Source organism: Macaca fascicularis, chromosome 1, assembly GCF_037993035.2.
Source record: "Macaca fascicularis isolate 582-1 chromosome 1, T2T-MFA8v1.1".
Classification (NCBI taxonomy): Eukaryota; Metazoa; Chordata; class Mammalia; order Primates; family Cercopithecidae; genus Macaca; species Macaca fascicularis.
This window is the reverse complement of record NC_088375.1, coordinates 7,297,046-7,318,538: the sequence shown is the minus strand read 5'-3', so window position 1 is coordinate 7,318,538 and position 21,493 is coordinate 7,297,046. Positions and strand designations below refer to the sequence as shown.

Below are 21,493 nucleotides of genomic sequence, written 5' to 3'. Positions count from 1 at the left end.
AACAAATTTACAAGAAAAAAACAAACAACCCCATCAAAAAGTGGGCAAAGGATATGAACAGACACTTCTCAAAAGAAGACATTCATACAGCCAACAGACACATGAAAAAATGCTCATCATCACTCGCCATCAGAGAAATGCAAATCAAAACCACAATGAGATACCATTTCACACCAGTTAGAATGGCAATCATTAAAAAGTCAGGAAACAACAGGTGCTGGAGAGGATGTGGAGAAATAGGAACACTTTTACACTGTTGGTGGGACTGTAAACTAGTTCGACCATTGTGGAAGACAGTGTGGTGATTCCTCAAGGATCTAGAACTAGAAATACCATTTGACCCAGCCATCCCATTACTGGGTATATACCCAAAGGATTATAAATCATGCTGCGATAAAGACACATGCACACGTATGTTTACTGAGGCACTCTTCACAATAGCAAAGACTTGGAATCAACCCAAATGTCCATCAATGACAGACTGAATTAAGAAAATGTGGCACATATACACCACGGAATACTATGCAGCCATAAAAAAAGGATGAGCTCATGTCCTTTGTAGGGACATGGATGCAGCTGGAAACCATCATTCTCAGCAAACTACTGCAAGAACAGAAAACCAAACACCACATGTTCTCACTCACAGGTGGGAATTGAACAATGAGATCACTTGGACACAGGGCAGGGAACATCACACACCGGGGCCTATTGTGGGGAGGGGGAGGTGGGAGGGATAGCATTAGGAGATATACCTAATGTAAATGACGAGTTAATGGGTGCAGCACACCAACATGGCACATTTATACATATGTAACAAACCTGTACGTTGTGCACATGTACCCTAGAACTTAAAGTATAATAATAAAAAGAAAAAATATATATGAGGTCCATAAATAACAGAATAACTCACAATCAAAGAAATACTAATTGACATTTAAAAAAAAAAAAAAAAAAAGTAAGAGCAGCCCAGAAAACCCATAATAATAGCGCCATACCTAGGACACTCATGTATTACTCCATACATTTGAAATGTTTAAAATCAACACTAATGCTACTGGGATGTGAAAATTCATAGACATAATCCCTGCCCTCGAAGTAAGGTTGCCAGATAAAATAACAGAATGCCCAGAAAAATTTAAGTTTCAGATAAACGGGGACTTCTTGTAGTATATGTCTCAAATATTGCATTAGATATATTAAATATTTATCTGCTGTTCATCTGAAATTCAAATTTCTGGGTGTCCTACATTATTATTTGCTAAATCTGGCAACCCTACCTCAAAAGGTTTTCGGGCTATTGAAGGGCAAAGGCAATTCAAACACAGTGAGAGTATGAGAAGCGTCAGGGCAAAAGAGCCATCACAGACTGCGTGTGCATATCAAACAAATATCCACCTTAGGGAAGACATTTGGAAACTGGTAACATTGGAACTGAGTCTTAAGCTGGAAACGTATGGGAAACACCATTTATTTCAGCATTTAATAACATGCCATCACGACTTGTGACTTAACTGTCTGATAAACATGTGTTTTGTCTACAGAACTAGACCTTCAGTTCCTTGGAGACACAAGTCATCTCTTTATGTCCCCCATGCCACCTGGAACTGACAGGCACCCTTAAGGCAGTAGTAAATTACTGCACACATTGATGCAAATGGTTTTGTCCTCCCAAAGAGTAAAAATATTCTGTTAGTGAAACGTATTGTAACTAGTGTTTCTTTTTCAATTTTAGTCTTTGAACACTGCAGCCAAGAATCCAGTTTGAAACCTTGGGAGTCAAATTCATAGTAAATACAAGAGCCGTTCACAGTGCAGCAAACTCTCATGTTAGTTTTATGACAGATTCAGTGACACTGGAATGGACACCTTTTTGATTCTGGGGTTCCTTCCTAAGACCCCCATGTGTGACATATTCATGGCTGGATTCTAGATACTGAAGCAGTTACTACAGCTGGTTAGTCCAATGATTATAAATAAGAAGGCTTTTCTACAAACACACGCTGCCCACATTGAAGTTCCTCTTTAATCTACTGCAGTTTGAAACTGTCCCCCACTTTCCCCAAGAGTCCACTCCAAGCTAGTTTAGGGTGAGTCTACCACAGCCTTTGGAAGAGGGAGGGAAGATAACTTTTCTCATCTCTCCTAGTCCCAGCTCTAAAGACCAGAACCAGGGAGGAAGCAACACTACTCTTCCAAACACATTTCCCAAACGTGGCACCTTTTCAACAATTTTAGTAATAAATTTAAGGCATCATAGATGCCTTAAAAATTGGCATGATAGATGTTACATTGATCATGAAAAGACTTTAAAAGAAGGGAGAAAGATGTAAAGAAGGTAATCAAATGGGGAGCATTTTTTAACAATGTGCTCACTTCTTCCCCTTCAATTCCTTGAATTGAGTCTGAATTATCACTCCTATTGATCTCTGAGCCCGGAACATTACTTTGTGGTCTGGCCTCAGGTTTCTTCCAATTTTTTAAATCACAATATTCCTAAGAGGGCAGCGACGAGGTCTGGGGTATTATGAGGACTGGAAACCTAGCCACAAGTGACCATGAAAGTCCAAAAATGCCTTTAAAGTCTTTGTCTCTAAGGCCCATTTTCAAGGTCTTGTTATATAGTTAATTTTCCCCCGACTTATGTCAAAAATAAACGAGGCTGTGTTCTAGGTAAAATGGTAGGGACAGATTTTAATCACTACTACTACTGCAATGGGGAAAAGAGCCCAGCGTGAACTGAAATCAATTGCGATTTGTACAGAGGCGACCGGGCGTTTTAAAGAGAATGAAGGAATTAGGATGGGACTCATGACGCCAAGGGGGGACTGAGCAACTTTTCCAGGTTTGAAAAATCTCAACACAAACGCGCGACGGCGCTCTATCAACGTCAGCCTCCCGAACCGGGGCTGTACCCAGGAGAGAACTACAACGCCCAGCAGCCCCGACGGGTGTAAACACTCCCAACTTCCGGGGCGTTGCTCACCATCGGCCAGCAGCGCCAGTGCCACTGGGTCCCTCAAGAAGCCGCAGGGGTTGGGGCCGGCAGCAGAGGCTGGAGTCGTAGGGCAGTGGGCCGCTGTCTGCCCAGCGAGACGGAGGGCTCAGGACGCGACCCTATGTGTTGGAAGCCGCAGGAGGCGGAGCCGGGTTGCGGGGTACGCGTTGACGTCACATCCGCTGGGCGGGGCCGCAAGGAACCCGCGCAAATTGAAAGGTCAGCCTTTCGCGCGCGGTGTAGCCAAGTTCCCCGTGTTCTGTGTCGCTGGCCGTGAGTGCTCTGGCTACAGTGAGTTAGGGGCGTCGGGGCGGGTTTCTCCAACCCCAATCGGCTCCGTTCAAGGGGAGGAGGAGAGTCCCTTCTTGGAAGGTGAGAGGAGCGGGCTGTGCGGAGGCTAATGGGTGGGTTCCCTTGGGGGTCGACCTGCGCGTCACCTCCGACCCTCCTCTCGGGATTCGGGGTCTTCCAGGAGGGGAAGGAGAGAGTCTGGTGTGATCTTCCCATCCCGACAGCAGAGCCCTTAGCCTGAGCGGAGTGTGTGTTTTGTTCCGAGGGGACGTCTGGCCACGAGAGGTCTGCAACTCAGTGAATGGAGGGAGAGAGAGAGCAGATGATTCCGGGCTGGAGCAGGCGCCGGGGTTGCCAGACTTCTCTCATTTTCCCGCAGAAGCTGGCAGTCCGGGTTTTACATGCAGTCTCTGCACCTTTAAATGTTGACAAGTACATTTTCCCATAATGTTGTGCAGACCTAAGGAAACGTGTCGTCTGGAATGGGCTTGGGGGCCACGCCTGCACATCTCCGCGAGACCGAGGGATAAAGTGAAGATGGGGCTGTTATTACCGCGAGTGCCACATGCGATCTCTTTGAGATATGTACTCCGTCATTCTTACTGTTGCACGCAGCCATTCTTACTACGCTAAAGAAGAAATACTTATTCGAGGATATTTGCCTGGCCCCGAAGAAAGTTATGTAAATTTCATGAACTATTATATCCGTTTTCCTCGGAGTGAGAGAAAACTCTCTTTAGATAGCATCTGAGAGGTAAGAGACTTTTTCTGAAACTGTGGCTTGAGGACCACCTGCATCCAGATTAGCTGCTTTGTTTAAAATTTATTCACAGGCTGGGCGCGGTGGCTCAAGCCTGTAATCCCAGCACTTTGGGAGGCCGAGGCGGGCGGATCACGAGGTCAGGAGATCGAGATCATCCTGACTAACACGGTGAAACCCCGTCTCTGCTAAAAATATAAAAATTAGCCGGGCGTGGTAGCGGGCGCCTGTAGTCCCCGTTTATCGGGAGGCTGAGGCAGGAGAATGGCGTGAACCCGGGATGAGGAGCTTGCAGTGAGCCGAGATCCAGCCACTGCACTCCAGCCTGGGCGACAGAGCGAGACTCCGTCTCAAAAAAAAGAAAAAGAAAAAATTCATTCATAGCAGAACTAGTGAATCCCAGTCACAGAGTGGAGTTGAGAGTCTAAGAACCTCTGAAATTTGAGAACTGGACTAGAACCTTTAGAGCTCTGATAAGGTGTCAACAGGGTAAAGCTGACTCCTGATCCTGTAACTTTCTTTCTTCCCTTCCTTCCAAACTTAACGTTTGGTAGGAGAGATTTGTATTACGAAATGCTAAGCAACTGCTCAGTGCCCGTTACTAACTTTTTATTGTAGAGTTGTGGAGGGGAGGTCCTTTCTTCAGAAAGGGCTGTGACAGTTCCAGAATCTCTGTATAGAAAGGGCTTAGGGGCCTGGAATGGAAGGGGGTGGAAAGTTAAAGCATTTGTCTTGAAGCTGTATTTGCATAGCAGACGCAGTTTCACAATTCTTTGGGGGTAGCTTTCAGAGAGACTGATGGAGTTGCCCCTAGACACCACCACTGTTTATTACCAGAATGTTCGTGCTTAGAATAATGCATTCTACTAGCAGTGAATTTCAGTCCTAAACAAGTACAGGATCATTTCTGTAATCCTTTTTGAATTTTTCCTTTGTTTTTTCATTGAAATGCTTACGTTCCTACAAACTATTTTGAGTTTCTGCTCCTATTTGAATTTGCATGTTGACCCTTATAATTAATACCCTTTGTAGAGGCAATGTGATGCCATCCCACGCATGGTTTTTTTTTGTGCCTGGCTCCTTGAAGCGTGTGTTAGGAGTGAAAGTGCCAAAGCACTTTGGAAAGAATAAACAAACATTAAGCAAATGTCAAGTGGCATTAGAGGTAGTATTAGTGATTAATGTAAATTCTACCCTAGGGAAATTGTTTGACAGGGAGGAGCCCAGCTAAAATACTAAAGAGCAGTGATTATTGAATATCTGAACAATTTCTGCCTTGGACTCCAAGCTTTCTCTTTATTTGTCTAAAATGTTTTGATAAATGTATTTTTCTTTAAATATTACTGTTCTCCCTGTGTCTTTTCATATCAGGTAGTTAATTTGGCACCATGGGGATACACGGATTGCTACAGTTTATCAAAGAAGCTTCTGAACCCATCCATGTGAGGAAGTATAAAGGGCAGGTAGTAGCTGTGGATACATATTGCTGGCTTCACAAAGGAGCTATTGCTTGTGCTGAAAAACTAGCCAAAGGTGAACCTACTGATAGGTAAGTCTAGACCTTATATTAATTCTTTGACAATTAAGAATGAGACCTACAGTGCCTTTTTTTCCCCCAGAAACGGATTGTTTTCACTCAATGCCAGAACTTCTCAGGAAGTGAAAGTTGTATGTTTTAGAATATTCCCAAATCAGGGATGACTGCCTTCTGTGATAATAGGCCTAGTTTTCTTTCTTTATAATAAGCCGGAGTATCAAGACACTGATGGACAAAGACTATTCATATCTCCTTTATTTTATTTATATGTATTTATATTTATTTATTTATTTTTTTGAGACGCAATTTCTGTTGCCCAGGCTGGAGTGCAGTGGCACAATCTCGGCTCACTGCAACCTCCGCCTCCCAGGTTCAAGCAATTCTCCTGTCTCAACCTCCCAAGTAGCTGGGATTATAGGCACGCACCACCACGCCGGGCTAATTTTTGTATTTTTAGTAGAGACAGGGTTTCACCATGTTGGCCAGGCAGGTCTCGAACTCCTGACCTCAAGTGATCCACCTGCTTTGGCCTCCCAAAGTGCTGAGATTACAGGCATGAGCCACCATGCCTGGCCCAATTCTTAACCTAAGATAAATGTTTTAACAAATGCTTTGAAATCCATGATAATTTCTGACTCCCACATTCTTGGGTACAGAAAACATACTGCTAATCCTGGTTAGCAAAGAAACAAATGTGTTATAAATTTCATTATTATTTCTTATTTGCTTTCTTCTAAATTTTGCTTTATGATCAGCAGGTCCCAATCATTGTTCCATGCCAATGCAAGTTCACTGTCACTGATCTACAACAAATAGAAAAAATAAGGATAACAATGTAGTGAGTCTTTCATCAAGATGACTATATATGATTTAAAAGGTCATCTTTTATTTTCTTTATTTTAGCTGCTAAGTTTGTGTTATACAAAAAGATTACCTTTAAAGATTGTTTTCCCCTTCCTGTTTTTGAGCTAAAATGTCCTTTTCTTTATAAAATGATAGAAGTTGTAAATGCAGTTGTTTTTGTTCCAATACCTAATGTAATACCTGACCCTCGATTGGATCCTGGATTTGGAAAAAATAGTAGCAGTGGTGTCCTGGAGCCAACTCATATGGGCTCTTTATACACCATGTCTTCTCAGCTCAGCATTCATTGAGTTCACCTAGGTAGCTCATCTGCCATTGAGGAATATTTATCTCAGGGAAATCAGGCACCTCTTCCCCGAGAACTGGTTGTTAAACATTTACCAGGACACCACTGAATATAAGAAACATTACTGAGACAATTGTACCAATTATAATATAAATAGTATTAAATAGTATTATATCACTATTAAATTACTTAGCCGTGATGTGGTATTGTTGGAAGAATCCAGTGTTTACTGTACTGTTCTTTCAACTTTTCAATAGATTTGACATTTTTTAACATAAAAAAATGAGGGGAAAAGACCAGATTTGAAACCAAAGATGTGAGAATTAGAAGGGATATCAAAGCTTTTTAATTCACTGGTAAGGAAACCAAGGCTTGGAGGATCAAGTAGTTCACCAGACATCACTTGGCTCATAAGTATCCAAGGCAGGATTTGAATCCAAGTCTATTAAGTTAGAGTTCCAATTCCTACGAAAACATTTGCTTAAAATAACAAAATAAAAAACTTTCTCTTTTCATAGTTTTCTCATCTGGCTTAAAATAGGGCAGAAGTATTACCTTAAGAAAGGCGAAGCACTGAAATGTATTTTTCTTTTTTTCCATAGGTATGTAGGATTTTGTATGAAATTTGTAAATATGTTACTATCTCATGGGATCAAGCCTATTCTCGTATTTGATGGATGTACTTTACCTTCTAAAAAGGAAGTAGAGAGATCTAGAAGAGAGTAAGTTAATTCTCTACTTAATCTCTAACTTAATTGCACTAAGATCAGACACTATAGTCTATATGATACCAATTTTTAAAATGTTAAGCCAGGCTCAGTGGCTTGTGCCTGTTGTCCTAGGTACTCAGGAGGTTGGGGCAAGAGGATCACTTGAGCCCAGGAGTTCACCACTTTAGTGCCCTATGATCATCTCTGTGAACAGCCACTGTACTCCAGCCTGGGCAACATAGTGAGACCCAGTCACTAAAACTTTTCTTTTTCTTTTTCTTTTTTGACAGTCTCACTCTGTTGCCCAGTCTAGAGTGCAGTGCTGCAATCTTGGCTCGCTGGGACCTCCGCCTCCCAGATTCAAGAAATTCTTGTGCCTCAGCCTCCCGAGTAGCTGGGACTACAGGCACGTGCCACCACGCCCGGCTAATTTTTGTATTTTTAGTAGAGATGGGGTTTTGCCATGTTGGCCAGACTGGTCTCAAACTCCTGGCCTCAAGTGATCTATCCGCCTTGGCCTCCCAAAGTGCTGGAATTATAGGCATGAGCCACTGTGCCTGGCCTAAAAAAAAATTAATAAATAAAATTTTAATTTGTTGAGGCTTATTTTATAGCCTAGTATGTGAACAGGTTCCCTTAAATGTTATGTATCTGCTACATTATTATCACTTTTGTTTAAAAGTATCTTAGTTACTATATTTTCTTTGACATAAAGAATTGCTGTGGAAAAGTGTAATGGTAATCTTGTGTGTGTGTGTGCATATGGTCATTCTAAATCACTTGTTCTTTTTGCCTTAGAAGCCCAGAGCATCTGGGTTAATGTTCTCAAGGACCTGGTGTGTACTTTCTAATGAGTCAAAAACTTTTTTCAATTCTAGGAAAGCTTCTTGAATTATAGTTTTGTTACAGTTTCTTGAGTCAGCGTCTTAAATGTTTTATATTTTAAAAATGTTCTTCCCTTGCAGAAGACGACAAGCCAATCTTCTTAAGGGAAAGCAGCTTCTTCGTGAGGGGAAAGTCTCGGAAGCCCGAGAGTGTTTCACCCGGTCTGTCAATATCACCCATGCCATGGCCCACAAAGTAATTAAAGTAAGCCACTGGAAAATGAAGACAAAGGGGCAGATGGGCAGGTTCACCAAAGCTAGTTACAACTTGTTTATTAATGGGAGAGGAAGAAAATCAAGGGTGGAAAATTGTTCTAGGCCTAACTTCAAGTAAAGGGCAGATGTCAGAAGAAGACGGGAACAGCATCATTAGTTAGAGAAGACTTCAACAATTTCCGAGGAGAAATCCTAAGGCATAAGTAAGGCTCTCTCTTTAGTCATATTGTTCCATAGCAGTGGAAGGAACAGGGCCAGACACGGTGGCTCACACCTGTAATCCCAGCACTTTGGGACGCTGAGGCAGGAGGATCATTTGAGCTCAGGAGTTTGAGACCATCCTGGGCAACATGATGAGACCCTGTCTCTATTTAAAATAAAAAAATAAAGAGATGGAAGGAACAAATTCCTGGAGGCGTCGGTCTCACCCAACTCTCCTATAGTCTTCAACACTTACTGTAACTGGCACTCCTGAATGACAGATCTGTGATTTAGCTTTGTTGCCCCAGGCACCCTACAGACTTCTGTTCCCTTTCGCCTCCTCCTTGTAGCAGCTTCTTTCCTTATTCCTGTACATCTTAGTGTCAGGGTCCCCACAGTCCCAGCCCTCACTTTCCCCTTTTTAGAGCCTACTTGGTAAAGGTGTTGTGGTTTTATTGTTCGTTTGTTTGTTTTGAGGCGGAGTTTCACTCTTGTTGCCCAGGCTGGAGCGCGATGGCACGATCTCGGTTCACTGCAACCTCCACCTCCTGGGTTCAAGCGATTCTCCTGCCTCAGCCTCCCAAGTAGCTGGGGTTACAGGCATGCGCCACCACGCCTGGCTAATTTTGTATTTTTAGTAGAGACGGGTTTCACCATGTTGGTCACGCTGGTCTCGAACTCCCAACCTCAGGTGATCCGCCCACCTTGGCCTCCCAAAGTGCCGGATTACAGGGGTGAGCCACCGTGCCCGGCCTGTTAAAGGTATGATGATAAAGGTGGAGTCAGCTTTTTCTAGCTTACAGTTCTGACATCCAGTTCCTGAGCTAAAATAGGCACTACAGTTCCGATTTTGGCTTTGTCATTTGAGTCTCTGGCTCTTTCTGTATGGGTCAAGCTAGAAGGAAAGGGTGGGATGCAGGAGAGAGAGAGTGTGATGTATAGGGAAATGTGTGCTCTGTGTAGTCGGGAGAAGAGAGGCTGCATCGTGTGCGGAAATAGAGGAGAAACCCTGATTGGACATAAATAGTGGTGTAAAAGGATGAGAGTAGGACTATTGCTGGACAAAAAAAGAAGCAAAAAATGAGAAAAGTAGCAAATTGTCACCAAAATTGATAGCAGCAGGATCTTGATACCTCTTTCCTCCTCTTTTTTTCTTCCCTTTTTTTTTTTTTTTTTTTTTTTTTAACTTCCCAAAGCCTCTCTTCAGGCCTTGGGAACCATTTTCCCATAATTTAGAACATGGAAGTTCCAGTTCCAATTGGCTAGATTTTGACACAGAGGCTATGATAGGGACTGTTTTTCTTAGCAAGGTTATTTTAAAAGTATTTTTTCATAATGCATTAGTTTAAATATAGTGCTATAGTCTATAATATATATGTAAGATATATTATTAGTGGAGAGTTGTATTTGTGTGTATACATATACACACACGTGTATATATTTTCCCCTAAGACATTGCTGAATATGGTCTATAATTTTATCAATACTATGTCAGTACACTGATTTTCGTAGCCTGACAGGACAACCTGTTATTTTTATGGGGAACATATATTCAAAACTCCAAACGAATGTATATTTTTGGAACATAGCCATTCTTAAGATGGAAGCTTTCTATAATATAAAATAATTGGGCCAGGCACAATGGCTTAACTCTTACAATGCCAACACTTTGGGAAACTGAAGCGAGTGGATCACTTGTGTCCAGGAGTTTGAGACCAGCCTAGACAACATGGCAAAACCTTGTCTCCACAAAAAATACAAAAAAATTAGCTGGGCATGGTGGCATGCACCTGTAGTCCCACCTACTCGGGAGGCTGAGGTGGGAAGCCCAGGAGGTCAAAGCTGCAGTGCACCCTGCTGGCTGGCACTACTGCACTCCAGCCTGGGTGACAGAGCCAGAACCTAGCTCCAAAAAATAAAATAATTACTTGTGTAACTTGTAGGATTCTTTTTTCCTCTGGCTGTGTAGCAGTATTTCTTTTCTCCAAATTTTATAAATTGAGTTTTAAAAAATGTCTTAGTGGCTATATAATTAGTTCAACATATACTGAAACTTATAGTAGAAAAACTCTACTTCAAAGGAAATGATTTCTCAAAGTAATATTAGCATGTGTGTGCTGAGGCTAGTCATAAAGTGGGTTTGAAACAGGAAGTTGTTTAGTACTTTCCAAATGCCGTGCTAGAGATTCACTTTGATTCTCTTCCAGGCTGCCCGGTCTCAAGGCGTAGATTGCCTCGTGGCTCCCTATGAAGCTGATGCGCAGTTGGCCTATCTTAACAAAGCAGGAATTGTACAAGCCATAATTACAGAGGACTCGGATCTCCTAGCTTTTGGCTGTAAAAAGGTACTCAACTCTGACTACTATGTATTACTTTTCTATGTAGATAGAGGTAGTGTAAATCAAGAAGCTGAAGTTTTTCCTGTCCAGGAAATTATTATAATTTATAATATTTATAATACTTACAAAGTTTTATAAAATAAATTATTTTAATAGAATATTTGCAACTGATATCTATTTTTATAATGTTAATAATTATTTAAAATGAAAAGAAGGGTTTTGCTGCTTGATGTTTGTGTACTCTGGATACTTTTTCAAAGTAAGCCCTTAAGGTTGGAGGGGTTTGTTATTGTTTTATGCAAATTCTTTAGTAGAATGTGGACCTATCAGTTTTATTTTTTAATAATAACAACATATGCTTTATATTTCTTGATTAGGTTAGGTATACTAACTTATGTACTAATGGGTTGTGATGCAGTTATTTAGAATTATGTATAAAACTATTTCATGGAAAACTTTAGGGAGAATTAAGATACAAAACTACAGGATGTTCTCATTTTTGTTAATGCCTGTATTTATGACTAGAAGGGTGTCTATCAAAAGGTTAATTAATGCTAGGCTACAGTGATGAATGAGGGAATATGGATGACTTGTTTTCTTCCCGAATTTCTATGTTTTCCAAATTTTCTACAATAAACATGTACTGTTTCAACAATAAGGAAAAAGATTACTGAAAAGGTACAAGTGACAGAGAAAGAGAAAATGTTTTTTGTATGCATTACTGTTTGATTATCATGTCAACCCTGTAACATAAGTAGGAAATAAAGAGATGCAAAAAGAGCTTTCTTTATACCAGAATTGTGACAATTGAGTCCTGGCTGTATAGCCTTGTCTAGTCATATCCTGTGCTTCAGCATAATTTATTTGTAAACTTTGTAGTCATCAGCCTGTCTACCTGTGTCTCCTCTCTTTCAGTGTTATGGTGGAGAACAAGAAAGATTTCTTAAAATTATTGCAGTGGCTTAGATAATGACAAATAAAAGTGGCCCTTCTAGGTATTAACAATTTCCCTTCCTTTTGAAGGTGATTTTAAAGATGGACCAGTTTGGAAATGGACTTGAAATTGATCAAGCTCGGCTAGGAATGTGCAGACAACTTGGGGATATATTCACAGAAGAGAAGTTTCGTTACATGTGTATTCTTTCAGGCTGTGACTACCTTTCATCACTGCGTGGGATTGGATTGGCAAAAGCATGCAAAGTCCTAAGACTAGCCAATAATCCAGATATAGTAAAGGTAAGAGTGAATTGCTAAGTGTCATATTCAGTTTCTGAAGCATTTCCTTAATAAAATAATAAATCAGAATATGGATTTAAATATTCTGTTATGTGAATCACCTATATTACATTACTAAAAGGAGCAAATGACTGAGGCACTAGAACTTTGCTTTAGCAACTAACATATATTGGGAAAATCATGTTTTCTGCAATTGGCAAAAAAGTAGTGATTTTTAAAATAAAGACTAGTATAAAGAGTCTCAAGGGCAAAATATTATAGGGTAAAATTAAACTCAGAGTCTTTTGACTTCTGTGCTATAACTCTATAGTAGTGGTTCTCAAACTTTTTGGTCTCAAGATCCATTTACCCTCCTCAACCTCTTTATGGTAATATTTTTTGTTTATGTAGGCAATAGCTATTGATATTTACTGAATTAAAAAAACAAATTTAAATGTTTATCAATTCACTTAAACTTTATAATAAACTCATTACTTGTTAGCATAAATAGCATGCTTTTATGAAAAATAAAAATTATGAGAGAGGAATCATGCATTTATGCAATCTCTTTAATGTGGCCTAATAGTAAGACAGCTGTGTTTGTATACAAGTTGAACATCCCCAATCCAAAAATCTGAAATGTTCAAAAATCCAAAACTTTTTGAGTCCTGGCATGGCAAGTGAAAAATTCCACATCTCATCTCATGTGAAGGGTACACAAAATTATTAAAAATACTGTATAAAGTTACCTTCAGTCTATGTGTGTAAGGCTTATATGAAACATAAATTGAGTTTTTTTTCCTTCATCCTCTTGCTGTCAGTGTGTAGAAATGTAAATGGATTTTATGTTTAGACTTGGGTCCCATCCCCAAGTTATCTCATAATGTGTATATGCAAATATTCCACAATGTGAAAAAATTCAAAATCTGAAATACTTCTGGTGCCGAGCATTTTGGATAATGTGTACCCAACCTGTATCTGCTGCCTCATTAAGTCTCATTTGATATCATGTGTCATATATCCTCTGGAAAATTCTGAGACTCTGGACATCACTACTTTGTAGTTTCTCTTAAAAAATAAACATCAAAGAAGTTCATTTTCCCCCTTGGATATTCTCTAAAGCCCTTACAGTTTGCAGAGCAGAAATTCCATTTTTCTGTTTCCAAGAGTACAAGGCATGAGTCCTCAGGGCTAAGAGTGATGTAATGTAATGGAAAGATCTCTAGGTTGGAAGATAGTGTCCCAAGTGGGAATAGGACCACATGCCTTAACTAGCCTGTGACTCCAGGATCCCTTTGGTTCTCTGGGTCTTCCCTTTTTCATCTATGAATTTCCTGTGCAGTGTTTAGGATCCTTTCCAGTTTTAAGCATCCATGACTGTCACAGAAATCAGAATGTCAACTTGGTTTAAACATATGATCTCGGAATATTTGGATTTTTTTTAATTTTCAGGTTTTGGATGTTCTTTGTTTTTTCCTTTCTTGATAAAAAGGACTTTGAAGTTGAATGAATAATGTATCTCAGAGTTACACCTAGAAACACAAACTTGATGTATTATATAACTGTATGTTTTTATCCCTCAAATTAGTAATAGAAAAAAACAAAGAAAATACTAGTTATGAGACTTAGAATTTTAAGTGATACAACATGGTTGTGTTAGCTGGTGGAATTTTTTAACGTAGATGAAAGTAGTGAATGTTTCAATCCCTCTTCATGACCCTGTAATGTAAATCAGTCAGCCTTGAGGATAATATGTTCCCTGTTCTTTAGTTGCAGATAAAATATTTTTGCATGTATTGTTAGGTTATCAAGAAAATTGGACATTATCTCAAGATGAATATCATGGTACCAGAGGATTACATCAAAGGATTTATTCGGGCCAACAATACCTTCCTCTATCAGCTAGTTTTTGATCCCATCAAAAGGAAACTTATTCCTCTGAACGCCTATGAAGATGATGTTGATCCTGAAACACTAAGCTACGCTGGGCAGTATCCTTTCTGAACCAGAATGGTAGAATTTGAGTATTTTTCTTCAATATTTTTATGGTGATATTTTTTGTGAGGCCTTTAGTAAAAAGCTTGCACATTATTTTTTGCTTTTTTTTTATAGTGAAATCTGTATATTGTTCATTTAAATTACCATGCTAGTAAAAATTTAGAACAACTTTTTGTTCATAAACCGAAGACTCATCCACTATGCATTTTCCTTAGATTGACTGACAGGAGCATACACAGGGTCCGTCACTTACGGTACCACATTCCAAAGGTGGCTCTTGAGAGGACCTCCTCGTGGCAAGCAAGCTCAACTTATCAGGAGGAGCATTCTGGGCATTTGAGTGCACCAGGAGAGGATGCCCTTCCCATAGCCACCGGCCATGTGCGTGCAGGCTGATTCGGAGCCCTGAGTCACTTAGGTGGTGGCTAGGACTTTCCCCTCTGTTTCCCTTGAAAGGGAGGGAGTCAATGATGGCATAGGCCCTCGTCAGAAGACACCAACTCCTGCAGGAACAGATAGAGACTAGCAAACTGTGTCTTTGCTTTCAGTGATGCTGATGCATAAAGTAAGGAGACTCCATTTAAGTCATAAACGTATGGATTTTCTGTGACAATAGACAACATTTTTCCATCTAAGTTTAGTATCATTTGGTTGGTTGTTAATAAATACCTTTTTCCTTAATCTTACTAACCTAGATATGTTGATGATTCCATAGCTCTTCAAATAGCACTTGGAAATAAAGATATAAATACTTTTGAACAGATCGATGACTACAATCCGGACACTGCTATGGTAATGTTTTGATGACCGCTCTATGAAAACACATTTTAGTTATGTCTCAAGAGCTGTGATGAAAGGCAAATCTTCATACACTAAAGCGTCTTTTAAGCGTTTCTATATCCAGGCTCTGTGCAGAGTGTACATTAAAAACAACTTGATCCTAGAGAAATTACATGTATTAGAGCATAGGGATAGTGGTTAATTTTTTAAAATTAAAGAAGTGACTTTTATTTATTATCAAACCCTTATCCTTGAGCATTTCTTTGACTATACCAAGCATTTGATGCCTTTTTTTCTCATCTCACTCCGTTCAGCTTCTGTGGCATTTGGCTTTATTGAAGACCCAAAGCTAGGAATGCTCAGGAGTTAAAGCTGTGTTTTCACCCATGCACAATTTAACAAATATTTAATGCATGCCCTGCTGTTTCTTTAAACAATTTGCTGTTTTCTTTTCTTTTCTTTTTTTCTTTTCTTTTTTTTTTTTTTGAGATAGCATTTCACTCTTGTTGCTCAGGCTGGAGTGCAGTGGTGTGATCTCAGCTCACCGCAACCTCCACCTCCCAGGTTCAAGCTATTCTGCCTCAGCCTCCCGAGTAGCTGGGATTACAGGCATGCACCACCACGCCCGGCTAATTTTGTATTTTTAGTAGAGATGTGGTTTCTCTATTTTGCCCTGGCTGGTCTGGAACTCCCAACCTCAGATGATCCACCTGCCTTGGTCTGGGATTACAGGCATGAACCACCGCACCTGGCCACAATTTGCTGTTTTCTTCTGCTTCTTCAGTATTGTATGTATTCCTTAAGATACTGTCTCCCATCATTCTCTTGCTCTTTGTATTCCTATTTATCCTCTGTTCTCTTTTCTGTTTACATTTCTTCCTTAGGTAAATCCACAGGGCTTTAATCCCATTTACGTAAAGAACTCACATCTCCATCTTTACTCCAGTCTCTTTGCTGTACACCAACCACAGAATTCTCTCACCGTCTCTTGCAGCTCTGATTTCCTCAAGTCTATTCATAGGCAAAACTAAACTCTTCATGTTTTTAATCAACTTTTAATCACATTTCTCTTTTATGTTTCTACTTAGCACTTACTACTGTACAACATTATGCTTCTTTTCTGATTCTTTGCAATAGAATGTGGTCTTCATAAAGGCAGAACTTGGTGGTCCTCACTGCTGTATGATGTTTACTATGTTTATATGTTGAGTGAATGAATGTCACCTATAGGTCTCACACCAGAAAACTTGGAAATAAACTTTGGCTTCCATTTCGTTGCTACAACCTCTTGCCTCTTTGAGTTGTCCTTCTGGTTAACATTTGCTTCTTTCCGCAAGCTTCCAGTTTAATTCTTGCTCACTACTTTATCACTTTACTAAACATTTATCAAGCACCGAAACAATGTAATTAGGTTAGCTAGGGTTCTGGAATAAGAAGAAAAATAAGAAATATAGGAAAAGTAAGATCCTTGCCAGTCAAATGCCCATTGCCTAAATAGGAAGGAGATGTGATTCTATAGAGAGAAATGCGGTAAGTGCTATACTAAAGGTGTATTCTAGGCTCTGTGGAAACAAAAAGCATGTCCCTCACTCCACCTAAGTGGCAAACATTTTCATAATAATAATGGCAAACATTTTCTGAGCATTTACTATGTTCCAGGTGCTCTTTTAAGCACCTTAGACATAGTAACTCATTTACTCTTCAGAAAGCCTCTGAAGTCAGCACCGTTCTCATTTTACAGATGAGGAAACAGCTAGAAGACACTTAAGTAACTTTTCCAGCTCACCATTTTAATAAATAGGGAAGCTGTGATTCCAAGCCAAGCTCTCTACTGTCTGCTCAAGAAGAAACTGATGTGTATCCTCAGTTTGCAAGGATTAGTAGAGTTTTTCAAGATGGGTGAGTGATTTCAGGCTAAAAAACAAAAACAAAAAAGCAGTGTATGTAGAAAAAGTGATATATTAAGGGAATTCTTAGATTGTTCGTTATGGATGGACTAAGAATGTCTTAGTGTTTACCATGTAAAGGAACTAGATCTTGAGAAAAAAAGAAGTAAGCCTGGAAAAGATGACCCCTAACAAACTGGTGATCCACTGAGCACTGAAAGTAACCATTACTGTAAGCGGAAATAAGCCAGGCCTACCAAGAGAGCACAAATCCATAACAACACTAAAAATGAACTTTATCAACTTCAGTTATGTAAACCTTCCACTCAGGTTGCCATTTCCCTAGTTTCTCATCTTGCCCCGTCTAATATGGTAGCCACTGGCCATGTGTGGCTATTTAAATTTGTTAAAATTAAATAAAATTGCTATTTTAGTTCTTCAGTTAGAGTAGCCACCTTTCAAGTGCTTAGTGGCTAACACTGGACAACACAGAGCTGTTCTATCAGTGCAGGAAATTCTGTTGAATTGTTTACTTCTATCATATTTTTATATCTAGGGACTCTAATTGTCTGTTTTTTGAAGATTTGGATGTCATCTCTTACCTTTCTCTCAGAATATGATAATGTTTTGAGTTTTCTTCCACTCTCTGTAACTGCTGTGTACTTTTCTCCTGTGTTGATATTTCCTCCCTCATGGTGGAAACTTCTGTGCAGCCGTATTCGAAGGGGCCCCGAAAAGCTCCTGGGGAGCGCTGTGTGAGTGCGTGGGGCTTCTGATGTTGGACTTCATTCTCGGGTGACGTGGTTGGTAACACATTAGATTTGATTTGTGAATTCTCCAGTGTTGGAATGTTCTCTACACAGTTACGTTTTTCCAAAAAGAGATGTCTGCCAAGGGTGTCTAAACTTTGGCTGGCTGTATTTTGAGAGCAGGATAGGGAAAGTGAGTTGGGACAGGCCAGGAAAGGGTAGCATGCATGGTTCCTTGCCATTCAGTATTTAGCCTTTTGTTTCATCTCTGTTTTCAGACAAATGAATCTCTCTACCTTCAGAAATGCCTGCTACAGAGTCTGTTACTCTCTGTGGGTTTCAATTGTTCTAGTTCTGAAGGCAGGTAGATGTTTGTTGACTTGGCTGTGTGGTCAGGTTGGAGATGGGGACAAGGGGTCAAATAATCCTCTCTTTAGTGAAGTATCCCTCCACCGGGGGCTTCTGTAATTCCCAGGCTTTAATTCTCAAGCCTTTCTCCAGGTTTCTGTAGGTGGAATTGGCTTCTCTTTGATATTCTCTTCTGCCAACAAAGTCTTTTAATTTCTTCCATCTATATTCTCTCTTCACTGTGGTTTAGAAGTTACAGATTATCTCCTAATTTTATTGCAGATGAAGTTTGTGTTTCTTATTGCTTTGAGGAATGATTATGGAAAGAAGGAGACTGAAAAGTCCTATCTTTACACACCTGAACTATTGATAGTATTTAGCATTTCTTTCTTTTTTTTTTTTTTATTTGAGGCAGGGTCTCTTTCTCTGTCCTCCAGGCTGGAGTGCAGTGGCACCATCAGAGCTCCTGGGCTCAAGCGATCTTCAGTAACTGGCATCAGCCTCCTGAGTAGCTGCAACTGCAGGCACATGCCACTATGCCTGGCTGATTTTGTGTGTGTGTCTGTGGGGTCTCGCTATGTTGCCCAGGCTAGTCTTGAACTCCTGGCCTGAAGCAGTCATTCTGCCTTGGCCTCCAAAACTGCTGAGGTTACACATGTGGAGCCACCACACCTGGCCACAGCATTATAATTTTTTTGTTTTTGAGTTGGAGTCTCGCTCTGTCACCCAGGCTGGAGCGCAGTGGCATGATTTTAGCTCACTGCAACCTCTGCCTCCGAGTTTCAAGTGATTCTCCTGCCTCAGACTCCCAACTAGCTAGAATTACAAGCGTGTGCCACCACGCCCGACTGATTTTTGTATTTTCAGTAGAGATGGGGTTTCACCATATTAGCCAGGCTGGTCTTGAACTGACCTCAGGTGATCCGCCCACCTCAGCCTCCCAAAGTGCTAGGATTACAAGTGTGAGCCACCACACTCAGCCTATAATTTCATTAAGAATGATTCTTAAGCTTTTCCTTTGTCTCAGAAACTCAAAAATAGTTGGGTATGTTGAGTATGTCCCATTACCAATGGCAATGTTACGGAACGCTAAGATGGCCATCCTTCATCAGCTCAAATCCCTGTCAGATTTTTATCCTTCTCAGAGAAATTTCTGTAGGAACCATAATTGTACACCAAATGAATTTTTTTAATCTAAAATTTATTTTTCCCAGTCTGGTTTTCTACTTGTCTATTTCTCTTTTATTTAGTAAAACCATCAGTGGGATCTAATGCCATGAGCCATACTGATAAAGCTATTTTTTTATATTCATTCCCTCAATTAAATTACCTTCCTTATTAATTCTCAAAGGGTATTCTGAATAATGTCATCTGTTTTATTTATTTTTATTTTTCCCTTTCTTTAAGTGAAAGGCTTAGATTAGATTCTGAGTTCATGTGGGATTTTTGTCAGGTGGGATTGTAATGATTTTTTTTTATATCTTTGCTAATTTTTTTCCCTTTCGCTGTCCTTCTCTATTAGGATATCATTGACATCCTCTTAGATCCTTGTCTTCCAAAATATGTAGTAATTGTGAATAACATTTTTTTTTTGAAACGGAGTCTCCCTCTCGGCTCACTGCAACCTCCACCATCTGGGTTCAAGTGATTCTCCTGCCTCAGCCTCCCAAGTAGCTGGGATTAGAGGTGCGCGCCACCACACCTGGCTAGTTTTTGTACTTTTAGTAGTGGTGGGGTTTCACACTGTTGGCCAGGCTGGTCTCAAGCTCCTGACCTCAAGTGATCTGCCTGCCTCGGCCTCCCAAAATGAAGGGATTGTAGGCATGAGCCACCGTGCCTGGCTGCTTTCCATTTTAAAGACACCTTTTTCCTGCCCACATTTCTTCAGTTGCAGTCTTATGTTTTGCACCATTTGTATTAGGAAGATTTTTATTTATTTGTTTGCTTTTAATCTTTTTTTCTACACCTGCTCACGCTCTTGATTTTTTTTTTTTTTTGAAATGAGCTAACAAAGTTGCTTGACTCTCATCAGAAGAAAAACAGGCCTAGGAATATAAGAAATATTTAATGGAAAAGTATAGGACCAGCAAAGTAGGAAATGTTATTCAAGGACAGCTGTTTCATCAACAGCTGTTCTTTTTAAGGGTAACTTAAGATGTTTATTTATAATTTATGTTGATACAGAATGAAATAAATTGATTATTTTCTTTCTGCAAATAACCTTTTTCCTTTTCCTTTTCTAGCCTGCTCATTCAAGAAGTCGTAGTTGGGATGACAAAACATGTCAAAAGTCAGCTAATGTTAGCAGCATTTGGCATAGGAATTACTCTCCCAGACCAGAGTCGGGTATTGTTTCAGATGCCCCACGATTGAAGGAAAATCCAAGTACTGTGGGAGTGGAACGAGTGATTAGTACCAAAGGGTTAAATCTCCCAAGGAAATCATCCATTGTGAAAAGACCAAGAAGTGGTACGTATTTCAGTTTTGCAAAATGCTGGTGAATATGGGTCATATTTAAGAAATCATTGCCCAATGCAAAGTCGTGAAGATTTTCTCCTGTTTTCTTCTAGAAGTTTTATGGTTGTATTAGTCCATTTTCACCCTGCTGATAAAGACATACCTAGACTGGGCAATTTACAATAGAAAGAGGTTTAATGGACGCACAGTTCCATGTGACTGGGGAGGCCTCACAATTATGGTGGAAGGTGAAAGGCACGTCTCACATGGTGGCAAACGAGAAGAGTGAGAGCCCAGTGAAAGGGGTTTCCCCTCATAAAACCATCAGATCTCATGAGACTTATTCACTACCATGAGAACAGTATGGGGGAAACAGCCACTATGATTCAGTTACCTGCCACCAGGTCCCTCCCACAACACATAGGAATTATGGGAGATACGATTCAAGATGAGATTTGGGTGGGAACACAGCCAAGCATCATCATTAGTTTTAGCTCTTACATTTTACAGTTTTAGCCTGTGAGCCATTTTGAGTTAGTTTTTTTTTTTTAAAATATGATGTGATGTAAGGATTATGGCTTTTTTTTTTACCTTGTATATATGGCTGTCCATATATTGTTCCAGCAATATATGTTCCAGCACCCTTTGTTAAAAAGTTTTCCTTTCCCCGTTTAATTGCCTTGGCACATCTGTTTAAAATCAGCTGGCCACATATATGTGGATCTTTTTCTGAACTCTGTTATTCTATACCATTGCTCTCCATACCTATCTTTACATCAGACAAACTTTTGATTACTGTGGCTTTATAGGAAATCTTGAAGTGGGACAGTGTAAGTCTCTTAAGTTTGTTTTCTTTTGAAAAGTTGTTTTGGCCATTCCATGTTTTTCACATTTCCATGTACATTTTAGAATTTAGCTTGTTAATTTCTATTAAAAAAAGGCCAGGCATAGTGGTTTGCACCTACTTAACTGCAACG

General features: G+C 40.0%; 1 protein-coding gene across 4 annotated transcripts in view; it reads left to right on the top strand.

Moving 5' to 3' along the window:
- Positions 1-3,217: 3,217 nt before the first annotated feature.
- EXO1 (exonuclease 1) overlaps positions 3,218-21,493 on the top strand; it is a 42,063-nt gene continuing 23,787 nt past the window's right edge. For 2 of the 4 annotated variants that reach the window (XM_005539665.5, XM_005539664.5), the window contains exons 1-10: positions 3,218-3,367; positions 3,745-4,040; positions 5,418-5,595; positions 7,336-7,455; positions 8,409-8,532; positions 10,952-11,089; positions 12,107-12,319; positions 14,102-14,289; positions 14,992-15,088; positions 20,303-20,528. In XM_005539665.5, coding sequence (XP_005539722.3) covers positions 5,435-5,595; positions 7,336-7,455; positions 8,409-8,532; positions 10,952-11,089; positions 12,107-12,319; positions 14,102-14,289; positions 14,992-15,088; positions 20,303-20,528 — 1,267 coding nt within the window. In that variant the 5' untranslated portion in view covers positions 3,218-3,367; positions 3,745-4,040; positions 5,418-5,434. Of the gene's footprint in view, positions 3,368-3,744; positions 4,041-5,417; positions 5,596-7,251; positions 7,456-8,408; positions 8,533-10,951; positions 11,090-12,106; positions 12,320-14,101; positions 14,290-14,991; positions 15,089-20,302; positions 20,529-21,493 lie in introns of those variants that run through there. The other 2 variants (XM_065541726.2, XM_074036764.1) reach the window with 2 other exon arrangements.